Source organism: Cibotium barometz, chromosome 10 (assembly GCF_041138505.1).
Source record: "Cibotium barometz isolate CiBa-2024 chromosome 10, ASM4113850v1, whole genome shotgun sequence".
Taxonomy (NCBI): domain Eukaryota; kingdom Viridiplantae; phylum Streptophyta; class Polypodiopsida; order Cyatheales; family Cibotiaceae; genus Cibotium; species Cibotium barometz.
The window spans coordinates 19,842,169-19,864,870 of NC_141055.1; the positions used below are offsets into that span (position 1 = coordinate 19,842,169).

Genomic DNA, 22,702 nt, shown 5'->3' on the forward strand with positions numbered 1-22,702 from the left:
AGTTGCCAACAGTGAAGAGGTAAGTATCCTAGGTTAAAAAAAGAGGAGTGGAGTACAAGAAAATATAATAATCAAGTTGCCAATAGTGAAGAGGGAAGTATCCTAGGTAAAGAAAGGAGGAGGAGTGGAGTACAAGAAAATATAAGAATCAAGTTGCCAATAGTGTAAGAAATTACAGAGTAGGCGTTTACATAATACAACATGATGATCTTCACATAACAAGACTGTGAGAGCAATAGATAAGGAGAAGAAAAAATCTAATTATACTGTAAACCAAATGATACAACCGATGGCTGCTTCCTTTCCACCCATGTGCTTTAGGAGAGGAGGTTTGATGACAATCTAGAAAGATGTTGAGATGAAAGGTTGTATGCTAGAGAACAAGGCTGCTCTCGAAAGCCAAGAAGGTAAGATAAGTGAATGAGTGGATTGATTGATGATGAAATTGCCTAATGGATTCCATATATAGTACCCACGAGGTGGTTAGAAGCTTCTAAGTCCATCTAGGTTTAGAAACTTCTAGACTTATCTAGGTCTAGAAGCTTCCAGGCTCATCTAGGCTACTAAACAAGCCCCACATCCCTAGGACAAAGTGTCCTCCCAAATCAATAGTGTGGTTTGGTTAATTATATGAGCCTGCACTTGCATGCAACCTAATTTGGCATGATGCCAAACCTTCCTAAGTTGTCTCTTCCTAAGAGCAAGGACTATGCGAATTGATGTCAATCTAGCTGTTGGGGAAAATTAAACTTGTACAAATCCATTTCGCCGCCCAAGTCATGCCTTATACTACTTTAATAAGCCATCAGATTTATACTTCGCCTTATTCACCCACTTGATGTTAATCACCTTGCATTTTAATGGATGATGATTCACAAGGTCCCAAGTGTCGTTCTTCATGATGTCTACATGGCTTCCATTCAATTTGTGCCTGCTAATGCCTCTTCCAAACTCATTTTCATCATCTGATTCCACCACCTCTGGAATGGACATGTAGGAAACCCCACCTCTTTGGAAGCGGGTTGTGTTTGTTTGGGGGGCAGTGATCTCCTCCTTCTCATGAAAAAGTGGAGGGAGCCTCCTCCTCCTCTTGATGGGGTTGTCCAAGAAATGCCACATCACAACTCTATGATTTTACTTGCATACTTTTAACTCCATGTGAAGATTCACTTACGGCTCTTTGAATCTCATTTGTTCCTTGATGATTGAACATGCATGCTTGTAGGTTTCTTAAGAGCCAGTTATGTATGTTACAATGCCATTTGTAGTGTTGATTGCCTCATCCCAAAAAATGTTTAGTAGCCCTTTTCTCTTGAGCCATCTTCATGGCTGTGTGGTTCTTTCTTTCCACAACACCATTTTGTTCATGAATATGATCCATGGTAAGCTGACACTTATCCCCCTTGCACCTTGTAGAAAGTATGGCATGGTGCACTTTTTTACATAGGTGAGAATTGGATTTACCACTTGCTCTTATTTATCTTACTACTTTTTAGGATGGAGGGACCTTATGTAGGACATTCTTGCCAAGGTCTGCCATCTAGGCCTTGTCTTATTCTTTCTTCTTTTGCTTGGTGTTCATTAGTTTGTGTGACAAGATTATGTGTCCATTCAAACAACCTTTTCCAAATAGGTTAAGGAGAGGCATGTATCTTTTGTTCTTTTGAGGAGTGGAGGGTTGGGCTTGTGAGGGCTTTTGCTACTTTTATGTCTCCTCCTCTCTCTCCTCTTGGATGTTGTGTTGCATGTTTTATGTATCCTCTTCCTCCTCTTCATCGAACTATTCTAGGCTTTTGAGTTATGCTACCTCTTTTCAATGTCCACACATCTTAGAATGTCCTCCCCCATGGAAGTAATTTTCTAGGCCTGAGTCACCATATTCCTTAAGACCATTGCTATATAGTTCACCTTCTTCCTCATTTCCACTACCTTCAACAAGTTGTAGTTTGATTTACTCATGTTGGCATTTTTTGCCAGTAGACAGAAGAGTACTCCCTGCCTACCTTCTTTAGCTTTGAGGCAATATCTTCCTTTGATGCCCCTTTGATGCATCTACATTTGATGCCCCTTTGATGCATCTACATTTGTTATACCTTCAAATGGGAGATGTAGGGCTTTTGCCATTTTGTCTCATTGGCATTGCCTTTTAAATAGTAGTTTGCACCTTCTTATTCTTGGGTAGCACCAATTGTTCTTTTGCTTCTTAATTATCTTGCAGATTCTTCCAATATAATCAGGCAAGGTCAATGAGACATGTCCTCTCTAGCCATGGCTGATGGTTTGAGTAGTTAGGGTCCAACAATGAGTTTAATGGTTTAAACTCTATCAGCTTGCTTACACCATGGTTACATCTATAGAAGGGGGGTGAAATCTTTTACAAAAGCAAGAGAGCACGATCACTAACTTCCTTGATGTGTGTGTAGAGTGGGTAGTTGTTAGATGAGGGAGAAAATGCTTTGCACACTCATAGAGACACACACGCACACAGTGAGGACAGACAAGCTCAAAGAGCAAGAGAGGCAAAGCTCGATGTTGGAAAATAATCGATGATAATGATATGAAATGAGTGGAGTACAAAAGAACTATAGCCCTTGCCCTAGGGCTGAAATGGTTAACACACAAGAGTGTGTTAACCACATAAGAGTGTTAACCACACAAGAGTGTGGTTAACACACAAGAGTGTGTTTACACAGGGAAAAAACCCTTGCCACACGCACACGCACACGCGCGCGCAGAGGCGAATTCATCCTGTTTGATCGGCAGATCATGGAGCGCATCCTGGTTCCACACCCCCTCTCCGGCGCCCTGCCTTCCTGCACCTCAAGGCCTTACTCGCCCGCCCTCTTGCCTTGCTGTTGCCAGGCCGGTTGGAACCCCATCAACGGAGCAGAAAAACCTGACCCTGGTCTGTTTCTCTCCTTTGAAGCTCCGAAATTCGGTCGTTCCTCTATCAATGCCACCGGAAAGTCTCGGGATTCCAATGACACCTTCCCGTCATCATCTCCTGGTTCGTTTTCTTACCTGTAGATTTTTCTGCTTCACAAGAATCGTGCATCCATCGGCGTATGCGCGGCAGCCCTCCACACCACCACCATCGTGTTAATAGCTGCGAATGATGGTTGTAAGATTTTTACTCCTGAAGTTTGTCATTCAATTCAAGATCGCATGTCGGCAGCATGCTGCCTACAGAGTTTAAACTCATACCTAAAAAATTAGCTCCACTCCAACGCATCCATGAGCTGCAACGAATCTGTCCATCTCCTCCGGATACTCAGTCCCCTCGTCCACTTGTTGCTGCAATATGCTGCCTACAAGATCATGTTCTATGTCATATGAGTCTTGGATTTTCAATGACAAGAGGCTATTCATATCTAGTAGGTAGCCATGGTGGATGGCGGGATTTGGCATTTTCAAATCATGGGTAGTCCGTGTTAACATAGATTCAGCAGCCACAAATCACTTTCAAAATTTCTCCTAATTCTTTTAGTGGAGCTTACCTATTAATGTATAGTTAAAAAATCTCAAAAGATTCCTCACATGGCCCGAGGGTTCAGTTGAGAACAAACTGTTAGCATATTCATCCCCATGTATACCTTCACCAAAGTGCTGTAGCAAAACAATGAAGATATGTATGCTGAAAATTGCTCCTATGCAGAAAACGCAAGGTATTCTGAAGGTTGAATGCTGTATGCTGATGCGTTTAGGTTGATGAAGGCTGAATACAAATGTGTTGATGCTCCTAGATGCTGAAGGATGAAACGCTGAGGGTTGAGGTAATGAATGCTTCAATCGCTTATGCTCCTTGTGTTGAAGGCTCCAACGTTGATGGTTGATTTATGATATGATGGAATGAATGGTGCAATGTTGAACTATTTATATGCACAACATGAGTATGTCACAAAATTCCTTACAACTTCTTTTTTTCTACTGTTCATGTGTGGCATATGGAGCCTGACATGACATACATGTATGGCTGGTGTAGCCTGACGTGGTGTGTCTGAGTGGCATATGGAGCCTGACATGACAGTACATGTATGGCTGACGTAGCCTGACATGATGGTACGTGTGTGGCTTGTGGGACCTGACATGATGTACGTGTATGGCCCATGGAGCCTGACATGATGAAATTCTCTGGGGACTAGCTATCTTGGAGATCTTTTGTATTTATGTTCTGGGAAGGTTTTGGATGGATCATGAGCCCTGGACATTTATCAGATACAACTGAGGAGATGGGTGTTTCTTCCAAGGTAACTGCACTCATGTGTGTGCTTGACCTTGATTTTATCTTTGGATGACTTGTCTTGTTTGCCTGGACAATGCTTGAGATTTTTGCCTGTGTTGTCCATGGGGCCGGCGACACTTGGGCACCTTGTGGACATGTATGTGCACACTTGTTTGGGACTGACAAGTGGTCTACATGTGTTTTGCAGGTGGTAAGTATTTCCAAAAACTCAATTTACAGCTTTATGAGTTCACATGCTAATAATTATTGATGCAGGTTCACTCACTTATAAGTGGCCGGACAACTTATAAGTGAGTACACATTGAGCAGGACTTATTTAATACACGTGGCGGCCAAAAACTGGGCACTGGACATTATTTGGACCTCCTTCGTGTAGGCGCCCCTTTCTGGACAAGAAAAGCACACGTGTGGGCTATTTTTAGCAGGGAAATCCTATTATGGGAGAAAACTCTAGTTTGGAGGTAGGCACGTGCTTTTCCAGGTGCATGGGGGCTTCTCCAAGCTGTTTACAGCCTTCTATCGTGACAAATACCTAACAGGTGCATGGGAGGTGGTAGCCGACTCCTTCTGCATGTTCTCCACTGCTGGTCGGCTGATTTATAGCTTGAACAGAGGCTGGACAGAGGTTAAAAACAGAGAGGAAGAGCTGGTTGTGGGCATCTAGACAGTTTTCCTTGCGACTAGGGGTTTGCAGGCTTGTGTACAATTGCTGGTCACTTTCTTCTGAGGCTACTGAGGACTGGTTGACTGCTGAAAACAGCCTTTGAGGGCTGGTCGACTTGCTCTATGAGCCAGACAGGAAGAAGATGATGATGTTGAGTTGTCCCGGGCTGATGTGGGAGTGCTATGGGCTGTCCATAGTTGTCTTGCATGTGCTAGATGCCGGGAATGCTCACTTGTGCTGAGAATTGTCAGCAAATTCAGTTTATGTGATGTTTTCTTGTTTTCATATTGTATTGGAAGAAACAGGTGCAGCCAGTGGTGGGTGGTGAACCCTGGGCACCCACAAAGTTTTATTGGAAGCAGACTCCTTTTTGGTAATCTAACCATAAAGGGAGGGGGGGGGGGGTCAGCCCATCTTCTGGCCCCTAGTGTGGTGTACTGTGCAGATTTGTCATCTTGTTTTATTTGGCATGCTTATGTGTATCTTTCAGATTTCATGATTGATTAGATTTTTCATGTTCAGTTGTCCTTCCGTTTACATTGGTATCAGAGCCTGGCTTTCTACACAGTTGTGCCTAATATGATGTTGGATATGGCTGTAAGGAGTCATTATCCGTGAGAGAAGGTTGGGATTCTGAGGTAGTCCTCGTCTTATCGTTGTGCCTCGAAAGAGGTTACCTTTGGTATAAGCGGCAGTGAGTGTGGAAAGACTTCGTGGCCCTCCTGTCTGTGTAGGGGCACTGTTGCACCCTTGCAGTCTACTTAGTATCATACTTGGGGAACTGGTAGAGAACGATTCTGGGGCACGGGAAATTCTTTTCTTTCTGAAAAGCTAGAAGATACATTATGGCCAGCCATTCTGATCATTCTGTGGAGGACTCTTATCACCCGTATTCGCCACTTGCGGGAAGAAGATAGAGACAGGGATCATGTTGGGGCTTTGGCGGATAACGATCCACCGTTGTCTGCCAGGGCTGAGGATTAGCAAGATATTGATTCCTTGATGAATGAGCTTGAAGAGCTCCGTGCTTTGCAAAGAGATCCTGATGTACAGAGGGTCATAGAATCAAAGTCTCATGTCAATGCTGATGTGGTCACTTTTGATGCAATTGCCCAACAGATGGGAATCGACAAACCTCGAGAGTTGGCTGTTGCTTATTTAAAAAGCCGTGGCGAAGTTGTTTCCGATGATGAGGGCAAGTGGGTCTTCACACTGCAGCCCGCACTAGTGATGTGGGAGGGCATACAAACCGCACCAATGATGTAACATGTGAGAGCTTATGACCGTCGTAAACACAACCTTAGTCTAGATAAACTGCACTTAATGATGTTTAAGAGACAAACAGATATGTGTCAATGCAATGCAGCTATATTAGAGGAATGAATGATGTTACAATGATGATCCAAATGGATCTGTAAAGCTGAATATGCTGCCTAAATGCTGTAAATGCGGTTGAACTGCTGTCCACTCTTTCCCTTGTCTCCTGGGAAGGAAACGCTGAAGGGAGCTTTGGGAACAGAGGCTGAATGCTGACCTGATGATGAAACGCAGCACTGATGGGCTGGACTGAACTGAATGGGGCTGCGTTTGCTGAAGATGAATGCTGATGAAGATGCGTTAATGATCTGCTGATGCGTTGGCTGGTTCTGCTGCTCCCAAGGCCTCCTGGAAGAGATGCGTTGGAGAGCACACTGATGAATGCTTGAATGATGAGCTTGCTGCTGTATGCTGATGATGACAGGCTGAAACGCTTGATGATCCAGACTAGGATGCGCTTCCCTGATGAGCCTGCTGATGACTGAATGGATGATCTTGCTATGGAGAGGCGCCTGTATTTATATGGGTGAGAGAGGGCTGGTCGGCCAGCACTAATGCAGTCGGCCAGTGCATATCTCCATACAAAACCAATATAACCAGTCGGCTGCCTCATAAGTGCCTAAAAATGACTGTAAAATGCTGATTAAATGCCTGATAATATCTATGATGCTAATGATGCCATATGATGATGCCATGTCACTGTACACCTGACTGGTGTGCACATGACAAATGATGTAAGAGGGCATGCAGCCCGAGCAAGTGATGTGAGTGGCATGCAGCTCGAGCAAGTGTTTTGAGGGGCCTTGTAGCCCATGCAATAGATACCGAGGGGGCATGTAGCCCGAGGAGATGATGTACATCGACATGCAGCTCGTGGGGATGATGAGGGGTTTTCAGCCCATTTAAGAGATGCATAAGATCTTCATGCATTGTCGGTGGTGTCTCCACTTTCTAGGTATGTTCTTGCTCCTAAAGTTTCATCCAGAGTGGAAGGTGTTACGCGGGAAATTAGCCCTAGATCTGGGCATCGTCGCCAGCGTAAGCATGGCGAAGAGGATGATGTATTAGAGCGTCGGGATGCTCGTCATAGCAAGAAGGCCAAAGAGTTCAAGTCAGGGGACAAGGACATTAAATTCGAGAGCTATAATGGAAAGTTGGATACTACCAAGGCACTTGCTTTCATAAGGCAATTTGAAATAGCCTTTTGCACTGAGGAATTTACTGAGAAATCTATGCTCAGGCATGTGGGTACGCATCTTAAAGAGACTGCAAGTGATTGGTGGATGGCAAAGCTTTTGGATAGGATAGCTGCTCGTGTTTCAAAGTTTTGGTGGATTCTTCTTAAAGTCACACCTTTCATGACGATTAGTGAGGACGAGAAGAAAAGAAAGTTTGAGTCAGGGCTGCAACAAATCATTCAAAAGAGCCTTGCAGTGTATCCCCACAACACTTAACAGGAGCTCATATACTCAGCAACTATTTCTGAGGAGTTGCATGGCAAGGGAGCATCAAAAAGACAAGAATTCAGCTCATATAAAGGAAAATTCAGAGCTGGAAATGAACTGAAAAAGGGTGGACAGCCACCTAAGTTTATGCCTCATGAGTCCAAGGATGCAAAAGGGGGCTCAGAAAATAAGTTAGGGGGTAAAAAGGATGATCCTAAGTTGTCCAGACAACATATCTTTGATTGCATGAGAGAGGGGAAGTGCTTCACATGTGGGAGCAAAGATCACATGAAAGCTCAATGCCCCCAGAATCTCAAAAAGAATAATGTGCAGGATGCCAAACCGAGTGTGAATGTTATACCCGATGTTCAGGGTAACACTGCACTGAATGGGAGTGAGAATTAGGGTTAGTTCATGTGGGAGATATACACAGAAGCAAGGGAGAGAGAGAGAGAGAGAGTTGTGGGGATAAGTCAACTCATGAGGCATGAGTGTGTGACTCCCCTATCACACATGTATATTGCACTAGTACACATAGTGCACTTAGTACATTAAAAGTACTAAGTGTACTATGTACTATAACTTATGGGCTTGTACACACTATAAGGGTGGGCATAACGCCTTTACCCCAACAACCTCCCACTTAAAGGCAAAGTGCCCTTAAGTAAAGGAAAAGAAAAAATCAGCATGTACATGATAATATACAAGGCCATATCAAGGCTGAAACTGGCCTCATCCAATGTCCATCAAGTGTCTGCAATGAGCAAACCGCTCCGGAGGCAAACTCTTTGTCAACAGATCAGCCGGGTTGTCATCCGTATGAATCTTAACAAGCTGAATTTGCTTGTTCTCTATCACCTCTCTGATGAAGTGATACTTCACATCCACATGCTTCGTCTTTGCATGAAAGACAGGGTTCTTTGCCAACTGGATGGCACTCTGACTGTCACAATGCAACAATGGAATATCCCGTGTATAACCCAAATCAACCACTAACCGAGATAGCCATAATGCTTCCTTGCAAGCCTCTGTGGCTGCAATATACTCAGCCTCTGTAGTAGATAAGGCAGTGCACTTCTGCATCCTGGATATCCATGACACAGCACCTCCTGTGAATGTAAACACATAACCGGTAGTAGACTTCCGGTTATCTGGATGACCGGCATAATCCGAATCCGTGTAACCATGCACTAATGCATCCTGTTTGCCAAAACAAATGCACAAATCCTGTGTGCCCTTCAGGTATCTCATGACACCTTTCACTGCTTCCCAATGCTTCTTGCCAGGGTTGGCCATGTATCTAGAAACCACTCCCACTGCAAATGCAATGTCCGGCCTAGTAGCAACCATGGCATACATGAGACTGCCACATGCTGAAGCATACGGAATCTTGGCCATATCAGCCCTGTCTCTATCTGACTGTGGGCTGTCCATAGCACTGAGTTTCACATATGGAGGCAAAGGAGTACTAGTCTTCTTCCCCCTGTCCATATTGAACCTCTGCAAGACTTTGCCAATGTATTCCTTCTGAGACAAATACAACACATGCTGATTTCTGTCCCGAAGTATCCGCATACCCAAGATGTGATTTGCATCACCCAAATCCTTCATATCAAAGGTTTGATGCAACCTCTGCTTCAAGGTATCCATCTCCTTACGAGATTTCCCGGCAATCAACATATCATCAACATACAAGATGAGGATCAATAGACTGCCATCCAAAGCTTTCTTGGTGTACAAGCAGTGATCTATGTCACTTCTCCTGAATTTCTGGGATTTCATGAATGTATCAAATTTATGATACCATTCCCTTGGTGCCTGTTTGAGCCCATAAAGACTCTTTTTCAGCTTGCATACAAGCTTCTCCTTTCCACTCACTGCATAACCCTCTGGCTGCTGCATATATATCTCCTCATGGAGATCACCGTGAAGAAAAGCAGTCTTCACATCCATCTGAATCAAGTCCAGATCATCATGCGCAACCAAAGCCAACACAGCTCTAAGTGTGGTCATTTTGACCACTGGAGAGAAGATCTTATCAAAGTCCACACCATATTCCTGCTTGAAGCCCTTAGCCACTAACCTGGCTTTGTATCTTGGCTTTGCATCTGGTGCAACTTTGAGCCTGTATACCCACTTGCATGGCAAAACTTTCTTGCCTGCAAGCAAAGGCACCAACTTCCATGTTCCATTTTTATGCAGAGAATCCATCTCTGACTTCATGGCACGCTCCCATAGAGCTTTGTCTGCCCTGTGTAAAGCCTCTTTATAACATGAGGGCTCCCCACAGTCAGTAAGCATCAAGTAGTCAACCCCTGGAACAAACCTGTCAGGGGCTTTGGAGGGTCTTGTGGACCTCCGTACCCAATGACCATCATTTGCAGGTTGCTGTCCAGCCTGCATATCACCCATTGGTGGCTCCTGTTCCATGCCATAAGGCTGAAAAATCATGCCCGGTATCTCCTCTAACTGTGGTATATCCATAGGGATATCTTCTGCCATCTCTGGCTGTCCATTTGGACCATTTTCAGCACCATTTAAGGCTGGTTTTCCTGCTGTAATGGCTGATTTACAGCCCTTTGTTGTTGTCCATGATGTCCATCATCATCAAAGATGACTCTGCCAGGCTCCTGTTGCCTTGCAGGCTCCTTATACATGCATGTTTCATCAAAAATGACATCATTGCTGCGTATGATCTTTCTATTCATGGGATCCCAAAGTCTATACCCCATTTCACCTCTGTCACCATATCCTAGGAATATGCATTTATGAGACTTAGGATCAAGTTTGGTGCGCATTTCCCTGCGTATGTGCACGTACGCAACGCAACCAAACACTCTCAAGTGCTTGTATGACGAACAGCTTCAGCCCAAAAACCATGAGGTAATGCAGCATGTGACAACATAGAACGGACCTTCTCCTGAATGGTCCTGTTCATCCTCTCTGCTGTCCCGTTTTGTGGAGGATCATAAGGAGTAGAGAGCTCCCTCTTGATGCCCAGAGCAACAAACTTCTCAAACACTGAGAATGTATCACTCTTCAAACGAAGAGGATAAACCCACACCTTGCGTGTGGCATCATCTATAAAAGACACAAAATATTTTGCCCCTCCCAAAGAAAGCTAAGGCATCTCACATACATCTGTATGCACAAGCTCTAACTGAGCATCTTTCTGTCCAAGAGCTTTCTTGTGGGGGCACTGTAGTTGCCTACCATATATACAATGCTCACAAAATTGAAAACTTGAAAACTTTAGAGAAGGCAAGTAACCCAAACGAGACAATTGCTCCATTCCTTTGACACTCATGTGTCCCAACCGGCTATGCCACATAGAGATTTCCGGCAGCTCGGTTGCATTTACATTAGCATGGTGACAAACACCTGCATGCATGAAGTAAAGAGTGTCCACCTTAGAGCCTCTGGCAACAACCAGTGAGCCCTTACTAATTTTCCACTTTCCACTACCAAATGTGGTAACATAATCAGCATCATCAAGCTGTCCAGTAGAAAGCAGATTCTTCTTGATCTCAGGCACATGCCTGACATCATGGAGCATAAGCTGTGAGCCATCTGAAAATACAAGCCTCACATCACCTCTGCCAAGAATCTTGCATGCATGGTTATCACCCAAATAAACCACTCCTTCATTGCCAGCAGTATACCTGACAAACAAGTCTCTGCAACCTGTGACATGAAAGGAGGCACCTGAATCAATGATCCATGAGTGCATACCATGACCACCTGTAAGAAGTGAATGGGCATCAAGTGAAGACGTAAAGAGGACCTCATCCTCACTGCCACCTGCATGTGACACATTGATTTCTTCAATCTTGACTCCACTTTTGTCCTTTGGCTTTACATCTTTGGCTTCATCTTTCTCTTTGTCTTTGCCTTTTCCCTTTTCCTTTTGATCATTTTTCCATTTGTAGCATTGTTTTTTAATGTGTCCCTTCTTGCCACAATAATGGCATTCCAAATCCTTTTTGGAGCGAGACTTGCTCCTTCCCCTTTCTTGGCTTTTCCCCCTTTGCTGGGATCTCCCACGTGCATTCATTGCATTGGACTTTCCAACAGAGTTGTTTTTCCTGTTCATCTCTTCTTGAAGAAGAGCACCCTCAACATCTGCATATGACAGCATAGCATTCGAATTGCTAGTGGCTGTCCTGAATGTGTCCCAACTCTCTGGCAAAGTGCATAACAGAAAAGTGGCTTTGAACTCATCGTCCATTGCCAACTTTTGATTAATGACCTGGCTGACAATACCATTAAACTCATTGAGATGGGCTGTCATAGACGCCCCTTCCTTCATCTGAAGACCTATGAGTTTCTTCAACCAATACACTTTGCTTGAGGCACTTTGTTGGGCATACAAGTCCTGCAATCTCTGCCACATTTCCCAAGCTGTCTTCTCTTCACGAATGCTGAAAAGTAAAGAGTCTGACACAGACAACATGATAGTAGATCTTGCCAGCTCATCCATATCTTCCCACTCTTCAGCAGTAAGAGAAGCGGGCATCACACCCCTTTCTTTGATAGACTTGTGCTGCTTTTTCTGGAGCAACACATTGTAGCACTGGGTTTGCCAAATATCATAATTATGCGAGCCTTCAAGCTTCTTGATGTGAAGCAATGAAGAGCTCTCACCTGTGGTTGCCATAGCAATTAGCATTCCGTTGGTCGGAACCCACAAAGGCAGCTTTTCAGAAGTTGAAGGATGCCATCATATCAGGGCGAGTTCTTATTATTCTAGATTTGCATAGACCTTTTGTGGTCAAGTGTGATGCATGTGGAGATTGTGTGGGGACTGTTTTGAACCAAGAGGAACATGCAGTGGCTTTTGAAAGCCGTCGCCTGCAACATGCGGAATTGTATTTGTAGGTTTATGAGAAAGAGTTGTTAGCCGTTATTCATGCCTTTTAAACATGGAAGCATTATCTTTTGGAGGCTGAATTTATGGTAAAAACAGATCACTAGAGTTTGCGACACTTTCTTACACAGCCTAAACTCTTGGAAAAGCATCGAAGGTGGGCAAACTTCTTGTCCATGTTCCATTTTCAGATTTTGCATACTCCGGGCAAGAAGAATGATGCTTTGTCATGCAGGCCACAAGTGCATGCCGTAACTATTGCCTACCGTGAGGACTTATCAGGGATGTGAGATATGTATGCTTTGGACACAGATTTTCAGCTTATTTGGGCTGATTTGAATCATGGTACTGTTGTCTCATCTTATTCGATTAGAGATGGGTTTCTGATGATGCAGAATCGTATTTGTGTAGTGCGTGAATTATGCCAAAAAGTTATGGAAGAGTGTCATGCTCCACCATATGCTGGTCATCGTGGTATTCTGGCTACTACACAGGCTTTGGAAAGATATTTCTTTTGGCCAGCTCTACGTAGGGATATTGAAGCTTATGTGCGAGAGTGCATAGTGTGTCAGAAAGTCAAGTTTGATAGACACAAGACACCTGGTTTGCTTCAGCCCTTACCTGTTCCACAGGAACCATGGGAAAGCAATGCTATGGATTTCATTATGGATTAGCCGAAATCGACACATGGAAATGATGCTATATGGACTATTATAGATCGTTTTAGCATACAGGTACACTTTATTCCTGTGAGGAAAACAATCAAGCCAGAGCACATGGCAAAGTTGTTCTTAGCTCAGATTTTCAAACATCATGGCATGCCCAAGTCTATTGTGGGAGATAGAGATCCTGGGACTACCAGTTTATTTTGGCGGGCATTGTTTGATAATATGGGCACAAAGCTGAGTTTTACATCAGCCTATCATCCTCATACGGATGGTCAAAGTGAAATAGCAAATTCAGCTGTGCTTGACTTGCTCAAGTGTTATGTATCTGAGCAGAAGTCAGATTGGGAAAAGTATTTGCCATTGGTTGAGTTTGCATACAATAACACGGTGCATTCTTCAACTAATAAGGCTCCATTTGAGAGTCTATGGCAAGTTGGTGCTTCCACCTATCTTATGAACAAAAGATGAAATCTTTGCAGCAGATGAGTATGTTCGTGATTTGAATACTGCGTTTGCACAGGTTTGGACAGCCATAGAAAGATCTCAAGCTAAGCAGAAAAAGGCAGCTGACAAACATAGGCGAGAGGTGGGTTTCAAGGAAGGTGATTGGGTATTACTTAAGTTTGAGAAAGCATGTCTTCGGAAGTGGCCAGGTAAGGATGGCCGGTTTCCTAAGCTTTCAAACAGGTATTATGGGCCATTCCAAATTTTACAGAAAATAAATGAAGTGGCATATAGATTGGTATTGCCCGATCACTGGAAAATACACAATGCCTTTCATGTCAGTTTGCTAAGGCCTTATGTGGGACCACTTCCTATGGAACCAGTTTTGGAAGATCCACTAGAAGTGGATGAACTTGAGGAGGTATTGCAACCTGAGCAGATAGTTTTTCATAAAGAGCGTAAGCATGCAGGTGGCAAGCTAGTGCGCAGGTATCCTGTGAAGTTTAAAAACTATTCGGCTATGGATGCAAAATGGATGGACGAGGATTATTTTGCGGATTATCTAGAACCTTTGAATGTTGGAAGGTTGGCGATTTCGAGCGTGTGATCTATGGCTAGAAGGTGCCTTGGATTATCCCATAAGTGGAAGCATGGGAAGTTGAAGAGCCATATATAGGCTAGAGTGGCACCTTGTCATAATCATCTCCTCCGGCCGGTGTTTTGGGAGGCAGCTCACCGGGAGATGGGAGCCCGGTGGATGGATCCTGTACTGCCCGTTGGGGGTGTCCGTGGTGCTCGATGGTGATGCGTCTCCTACGTGCGTTAGTCTTCCGCTGCGCATTCTAACATGGTATCAGAGTCCGGGCGTGTGTGGTCCTGGGCGACCCCCTCGCGCCTCGGTGGCTTGCGGAGCTCGAATCGAGGGAGGGTGTTGGAAGGTTGGCGATTTCGAGCGTGTGATCTATGGCTAGAAGGTGCCTTGGATTATCCCATAAGTGGAAGCAAGTATGGCTGGGAGATGGGAGCCCAACCACCAACGTTGCTCAGTGCCCTGGGGTGGTGTGCGTGCTGTTGCTGCATGACTTTGTCATGGTATCAGAGCTCAACCTGCTCGACTTGTGTGGTCCTGGGCGGTCCTAACCTCTGTTTGATCGAGGTGCTCAAATTGAAGGAGGGTGTTGGAGGTGGCAATTCACGTAGCTACTCTCGGGTTGTCGCATGAATGGAAGTTGTGGTGGATTCCCGTATATGAGTATGGGAAGTCAAAGAGCAATATATAGGGTGTGGTGGCACCTTGTCATAGATATCTCCTCCGGCCAGGTTTTTGGGGGGAGCAATGGCTGGGAGATGGGAGCTCAGCCACCAACGTTGCTTAGTGCCCTGGGGTGGTGTGCGTGCTGTTGCTGTGTGAATGACACTTCATCTCTAGAGAAGTGATAGAAACTGCATACAGCTCTGTGTATGCGACTGGCAGTAAGACCTCAACTTTGTATTTGCTAGGAACCCTAACCCAACACTCATATTCCTAGCAACTTTATACCCTTCCCCGCTTGGCAAGTTGTTGTACTTGCATGGTGGGTACAGAGGGCATAGGTTGTACCTGTGTGTGGTAGGCAGAGGAGTGATGGATGGTGGGAACAGGTGAGAGTAGCAGTGCAGAGGAGGCATGGACTGAAGTTGCGGCATGGCAGGCTGTAGCAGATGACGGGCTGCTGCTGAAGCATGTGGTGCATGACGGGCTGAAGCTGCAAGGTATGGTGGGCAGCCTGTGTTACAACAGATCCCAGAAGCACAAACACCTAAATTCAGCAAACCCTCATCTGCAGCTGAAAACCCTAATTTTCAAAGTTATCAAAATGAAGATTTGTTTGCGTCATTGCATAAAGCTTGTTGCTGAGAGGAGCAATCTTTGCTTTTCCGGCATCTTCGAATTCAAAGTTGTTCGAGAATTTTTTAGAAGTTGTGTGGAAAGAGTCATTTTTTGTGTAAAAAGTGCTTTTAAAGTTGCTTTTCGGGTTGTAGATTTTCGGCCAAAGTGCCTATAAAGGAAAAGCCTCCATGCCACTTTGTATGGATTGAAAATGTTGTGTTCTTGCATGTGAAGAGCAAGAAGAACACGAAGCGTTCTTATAAGGTGAATTTGGGCATGTTCTTGGATTCATTTAGGTATATATATATATATATAAATACTTGCGGGGGCACCAACTAGTGGCAAGTTTGGGGCCACCAACTTGTCTTCTACAGAGCGCTCTAGCTTCCATCTCTCTCTCTCTCTCTCTCTCTCTCTCTCTCTCTCTCTCATTGGTACTAGTTGGAGCTAGACAGATCTGCATTGCATTCTTGTATACCCTACGCGTATAGGTTGCATACTGAGCCTTTAGCAGTAGTGCTCCATCCATCACACCCCCCCCACTAGCTCAGTACTTTCATAGTTTATTTCATTCATGTTTATTTTGTCCTTTTTTTTTTAATCTGGACATCCAGAGGACATTGACAGTTGTACATTGATTTGTCCTCTAGTAGACGTTAATACAGCTTTCTTTCTTTCTTTCTTTCTTTGTCTCTCGCGTACTATGATAAAGACTAAAGTTATCTTTGCTGCTAATTTGTATTGTTTGGTGTGCTACAATATCATCGCGACTTGATGTCTTACATGCATATTTGCCATGCTCTTCCAGGCAATCCATGGGAAACATATGGAAATGAAGAGGTCAAAGCGTTGGTACATGTCCAAAAAGAAGAGGATAACCTGACTGCACATTCAAATTTTCAAATATTATCAAAGGTATGAATTTTCAGCATGATCTCATGTCTAGGCCAAACCTCGCCTTAAATGTAGGAGCAGTGTGAATGATGTGATTGGTACATGCAGGACATGGCTATGGGCTTAGTCCTTCGGGCAGCCTCTGGGACAGGATGGACAACAGGTTCAGGTTTGGAAGGGCCATCCAACCTGTTTGAACTGACAGAGGGGCAATTAATAAATGAAGTTAGTGAGCATCGGTGGCCCATGTTGAGCAAGTCACCACGTAGACGCATGCGGGTAGCGTTTACATGTAATGTTTGCGGTGAACGCACAACTCGAGCGATCAATCCCCATGCTTACACGGATGGCACTGTGTTTGTGCAGGTAAAGGCATTCTTCTGCATCCCCTTGCTTACACTCCTAGATTTTCTTCTCTCGAATGTCCAGATAAAGCTTACGAAGAGCGTGAATATGTTGCAGTGTGCAGGGTGCAATGTGTTTCATAAGCTGGTGGACAACTTGAAGCTTTTCCACGAGCTGAAAGGAAGGGTGTATCCCAGCATCGCAGTGACGTATGGCAACAGTGGTTTTTCTGAACACCAATCATATGATTTTTTGGGCTTGGATGATCTCCCTGCTTTGTGAGGTGCTGGCACTGTGGCATATGATCTGCTTTCAAGTAGATGAATGCTCTAGGACAGCCTTTGTAGATATAGTCTGACATGTATGTTTGGCCAAGATAATGAGTGTATAATCAAGTGTTGTTAATAAACTTGTTCAGAAAGTATGGCCTGGCACACTTGTCTTTATAGTATGCAATGTCTTGCTCAATGTGACAGGTCTTAGAGCTGTCTGCATTGTACATGTTCTGGAAACATGGCAATGCCCCCCCCTTGCCACGAAGACCTTGACCATACAAGCTAACTATGTAAGGTGATGTCTCTTCTAGAACAGGAGATCTGAAGGAATTATCCATGTATGTACTTATCTTTGTTCAAGGAAGCTGCCTTCTCTATTGAAGGAGACACCTGTGATTATTTCAGGAATTTGAAAGCAGCGGGGCTGTATAATCCCTTTAACAAGTGATCATAATAAACACCGCTGAATGAGCAAAGAGAGAGTGAGCGCAAAACGAACTGACAGCTCCCATCCATCCCTTCCAGCCCCTCCGTTTAACCTCCGCCCTCTGCATCGCTTCCACCCCCTATGTGTAACCTCTCTCCACCTGTCCCACGACACACACATATACAATATGCATGAGCAAAGAGAGAGTGAGCGCAAAATGAACTGAGTGAGAAAGCACCCTTGAACTACGAAGAGAGAGAGAGGGAGAGACTACAAGCCTTTGCTATATTTTCAGAGAGCAGGGGCTGTATGCAAGAAAGGCAAAGACAGATCGAGAAAAAGACAGCAATTTTGATGCGTGGATAGCAACACACATGGCAGGGGTATCATTTCTTTAAATAAACATTTGAAAAACAACTTCAGATGTTTATTTACAACCATCTGATTTGGCCATTCTTTTAAAAACTAGTACTAATTATTCAAAAAAATTGGTTCCATATTCACTTTTATTGTGGGCATTAAATAATTAATGCCCCACAGTAATTATTTAATGCCCCACAACCTTAGGCTCACCTAAGGTTTCTACGTCTCTCTCTCTCTCTCTCTCTCTCTCTCTCTCTCTTTGCCCCCACCACCTACTCCTCCATACCCCCCCCCCTCCCCCGCATGTCCTATCCCCGCCATAATAAACACCCCTTCAAGAGCACACCCAAAGTAGGAGCCGCTTTAGACAGATCTTCATCTCAACTGTTATGTTTTGTGGCTATCCAACCTTGTGTAAGCTTGAATGTACTTGGATCATGTTTTTACCAGCAAAAATTCCATTACCGCTGTTTTGATGCCTATTACAGGCCTGGCCTTTGGGAATGTTACCCTAAGTGAAGGACACCTCCTACCAAGGAAGGAGATGCATTCCTTCGTGGCAGAGTGCTTGCACACCCATGCTTTTGTTATTCATCCTTGAAATGCCCCAGGCAATTACCAACTGTTTGTAAATTAATCATTTTGCAGCCTACTAGACGAGGAAGTGAAAACCTTCCTAATTGACTTGAATTAAGTCATAGCTGTTTTCCAGCACAACTTAGAGTAGTAGAATGATTTCTGTTGTTCCATTAACACTTCTCTCTCTCAACCCCTACAACATGTATGTTGCATACCAGATGGCACACACCTGGCTATGTGATCATTGTTGAAGAGTAGCCATGGATTACAAGTGAGTGGTGCTGCAGTGGAAATTAAGCAAATAATGTTATCTCTAGGGGAGGGAATAATTTCAAAACTTGATGACGTGCTTCCCTTTTAAGGTCCTTCGTCTTTCCGAAGTGGTGTAGAAGACCATGAATTTCAATGGCAAAAAGAGCAACAAACCACCTCGATCCTTGTTGCGGAACCCAAGTATGATGCCTTATCCTCAAGCTCCTCAAGCAAATTCCCAATTGGGCTCCAAATTTTATGCTATTTAGAATCCCATCTTGTTTTAATCCAATATTGTTTAACATTCAATTGTGTTCACAATATCTTAACGCAATTTTTATTTATTTATGATTAGGCATATCTTTGGACATAGCCTAGTGCCCTCCTATGTTAATAAACAAGACCGTTGGGAACATCATTAAGTACAATACTATAATTTTTTGTACTCTTAGCATTTATTGAACCCTCTCACACAATTGATTTTTCAAATGACTCCAAGCTTAATAAATGGTGTGTCAAAGTTAATCATAACCAACTCTATGATAGGCTAAATAAGATGATTAGCACTTAACCATAAGAAATAAAAATGAGCCAAGCACTTTACATATGGTTTGCAAACTTTACACATCCACTTATAAACGTGGTCTCTCCATCACTCTCCCATCTAATCTCCAACGACCACTAAAAATGTGTAATGGTAATTCAAGAAACATATTCATATTAACCAAAAGCGAATTCAAAGGTCTTATCTTGCAATTGTCAAAGTAAGTTCAAAGGTCTTACCTCACAATGGTCAAAGTAAATTCAAAGGTCTTACCTTGCAACGGTCAAAGTAATTTCAAAGGTCTTACCCTGCAACATAACAAAGAATGACATATATCAAATTATCATAGCCAAGGCCTTCCACCCATTAATTCATAGTAAATGCCATTCATCCACCAATTCCTAATACTCTTTAAGTCATCATTATCCTTGAAATAATGAGATGCAATACGACCACAATAAACCAATTCTTTCACAAATAACGATAAGCTAGAGAGAATAAATTAGTAAGTTTAAAAATTCAAGATTTTGAGGGTAGTCAAGAGAATTAACTCAAACCATCATAAAATGTGGACTCATTTAACCTTGATTCCTCTTTCAAGAAATATTTTATAACTTGCCCTTGTCTAGAAGATATTTCATATATCCTCCTCCTTGAATATCCTCCTTGAATATGTACAATGTTGTTCTCCAAAACATTTTCACTACAATTTGTTCTTTCAAGCATTGTTCCATTATTACTTCTTACACTTGTTTAGTAGAGAAACAGAAGATACTTCAGATATCCTCCTCCTTGAATATTTACAAAGAAAAGAAGAGTATAATTGTACTCCTCTACAACATTTTTGCCACAATTTGTCCATTCAAGTCATTGTTCCATTAGTACTTCTTGCACTTGTTTAGTAGAGAAATCATAAAATACTCTACCAAAAATTCAAAAATCTTCTTAGGCTTTCTCTTAACTATACTGATATATGGGGATTCGCTACTCTTCCCAGGAGTAGTAGTATGGAGTGGTTGTGGACATAGTAGTGGTGGATGTAGATTGAGCAATGGGCATTATAGGACAAGTAATGGTGGGTGTTGATTGAGTATTGTGCATTACAGAGGGAGTAGTAGTCGGTATAGATCAAGTAGTGAGCATTATAGGAGTAGTAGTGATGGGTATAGATTAAGTAGTGGCCACAGAAGAGTAGTGATCTATCTAGTAGTGGCCATGGGAGTAGTGTCCATGTATCCAGTAGTAACCATGTATTTAGTAGTGGCCATAGGAGTAGTGAGTAGTGACCATAACAGTAGTGACCATATATTTAGTAGCCCCATAAAAGGAGTAGTGATCATGTATTCAATAGTGGCCATAGGAGTAGATGTAAGCATGTATTCAATAGTGACCATATATTTAGTAGCCCCATAAAAGGAGTAGTGATCATGTATTCAATAGTGGCCATAGGAGTAGATGTAAGCATGGTGAGACTATCATCATATGCCTTAGAGTTATTAACAAACACTTCGATCTTTTTATTTATGAAAACTTCTAAGTCTTGGTCATTATATACATGTAAATCTATATACAAAAAAGCACATGTTAAAATTATAATTAATGCATTATGGCTATTCTCATTATAGTTTTTAGTTCTTTAAAAAAATCACATAGTTTTGAATTCTAACCTCTTTAGTACTTCCAAAAAAGTTTCTTTTATTAAGCAAAATTTGGACTCAAAAAGGCCCTCTAAGAAGAGTCATGTCATGACTTTGCTAGAAAACTCCAAGAGTCATTTTACATTGGAGCCTATATAACCAATGTAAATTACAAGAAATTTTATGTTACCAATTCAAATGATATATACATAAAACATCTAAAGCCCAAAATATCTACCACCATATGCTTTATCTTCAATGTAGAGATAAGGTCTCTTGTTCTTGCATGAAGAGATAAAAGCTGCTTTACTACCCTGTTAAAACCTCACCATTAGTTGACACCAAACTTTGAAAGTCTTGAAGCTACACTGAAACTGAAAATCTTAAAAATTTTATACACCTTGAAAACTCTTTATGGGTGTTCTGAATGGAGTGTTAAAAAACTCTACAACTCCATCTTCCAAGTGCACTACACATAGGCTCCAATACCCACTATAAACAAAATTGAAAAGAATAGCCAAACTTATAAGTTCTAAGTTATAGAGAGTCAGTAAATACACAAGTTCCAATGCCCATTGTAAACTAAACTTAAACCCATCATGTGTGACCACTCCAATTTCCAATAGGCAAGTGCTAGGAGGCCATCATCGGGGATTGTATAATCTCGGTGAGAGTGGAGCAAAGGCCCTCGTGGTGGAAAGACCACATTTGGCACCACTGATTGCTCGGATGACTCCCGCAAGGCGATCTTGCAGCAGTTTATTCATGTGAACTATTACCGTGAGCTAAAGCAACAAAGGGAGCACTTTGCCTAAAAACAGGTTGAGCATGTAACCCACTACCTACTAGCACATTTCTGGAAGATTATGCACATGCTCCAGAGGATCGTCTGTTGATGGTAGGACACCAATGTGATGAAGTTGGCATTAATGTTGGAGAGGGAGATCGTGTAGAGGTTCTATGTCCCCATGTGTGAATAGCAGTCATATATACATATATACATACATGGTTTGCTTTTTGGGGGAGAAACCAAGTTGTGTTTTTGTTTTTATTAAAACTTACTTTCCCCAAAACTTATTCAAAATATGAGGTATTTGAGTAATAAAAATAATAACAAGGATGACTAGCCCGTGATGTGCACGAAGATTTGCATGCAAGGACAATTTCAAACCAACCACAAAGCGCTCAACTTGCTTTGTACCGTATAGCTGACCATAGATCTGTTGTACGACTTGATGTCAAACCATCGCTATACTGCCTGCGCACCTGGCCGTCCTATTGTTGACATCATCATCGTCATACTTATCACCTACCGTATTGCTAGCATGTCACATCTAGCCATACATTCTCTCTATTTTCCATTTTATTCCCACCATACTATTGCTAACATCATCATTGCATGCTCCCATACAGTGTTTACATTGTCATTGCTCTATGGCAGTACAACTTAGTCTAGATGTATGAACATATCCATGGGCTATGTCCCTCCCAAGCGTGTGAAAAGTGTTGGAAAGCTCGAAAAGCATTGGAAAGCCTTGGACCCGCCAATGAGGTGACAACTCAAGTGGTGAAGGTGTTTGCCTAGGACCAAGAGGTCCTAGGTTCAAAACCCCACAAGGTGCTTCCTCGACGGCATCGCCTACGAGCGCATAAAATGCACCTAGAGGCGAAGACAAATGGTATCCCAAGGACCCTTTTTCCATAGGTGGGTTGGTAAGTACATGTGTAGTTCAAATAAGGCATGAGGTAGGGCAGATTATGTGGAGCATTAGATGGTAGAATCCTTTTGGAAATCTACCTTATTGTTCATCTTGTACCTAGGCAAGGAAAATCATGTTGCTTCTTGATGGTGGATGAGGGATCGTTGT

The 22,702-nt window shown here is 43.0% G+C and overlaps 1 protein-coding gene across 1 annotated transcript; it reads left to right on the forward strand.

The window, feature by feature from the left end:
* The first annotated feature begins 2,686 nt into the window (after positions 1-2,686).
* On the forward strand, positions 2,687-17,423 carry LOC147634639 (uncharacterized). Its single transcript, XM_086803773.1, has 4 exons — positions 2,687-3,007; positions 16,327-16,433; positions 16,521-16,778; positions 16,875-17,423. The coding sequence occupies exons 1-4, from the start codon at positions 2,767-2,769 to the stop codon at positions 17,037-17,039; spliced, it is 771 nt and encodes a 256-aa protein (XP_086659899.1). The 5' UTR covers positions 2,687-2,766; the 3' UTR covers positions 17,040-17,423.
* The last annotated feature ends 5,279 nt before the right edge of the window (positions 17,424-22,702 follow it).

Bases quoted from the DNA above. Each gene is read 5' to 3' on its own strand.
- LOC147634639 (XM_086803773.1), top strand. From the start codon at position 2,767: ATGGAGCGCATCCTGGTTCCACACCCCCTCTCCGGCGCCCTGCCTTCC. The intron at 3,008-16,326 runs GTTCGTTTTCTT...ATGCTCTTCCAG, and splicing joins CTTCCCGTCATCATCTCCTG to GCAATCCATGGGAAACATAT. The intron at 16,779-16,874 runs GTAAAGGCATTC...AATATGTTGCAG, and splicing joins ATGGCACTGTGTTTGTGCAG to TGTGCAGGGTGCAATGTGTT.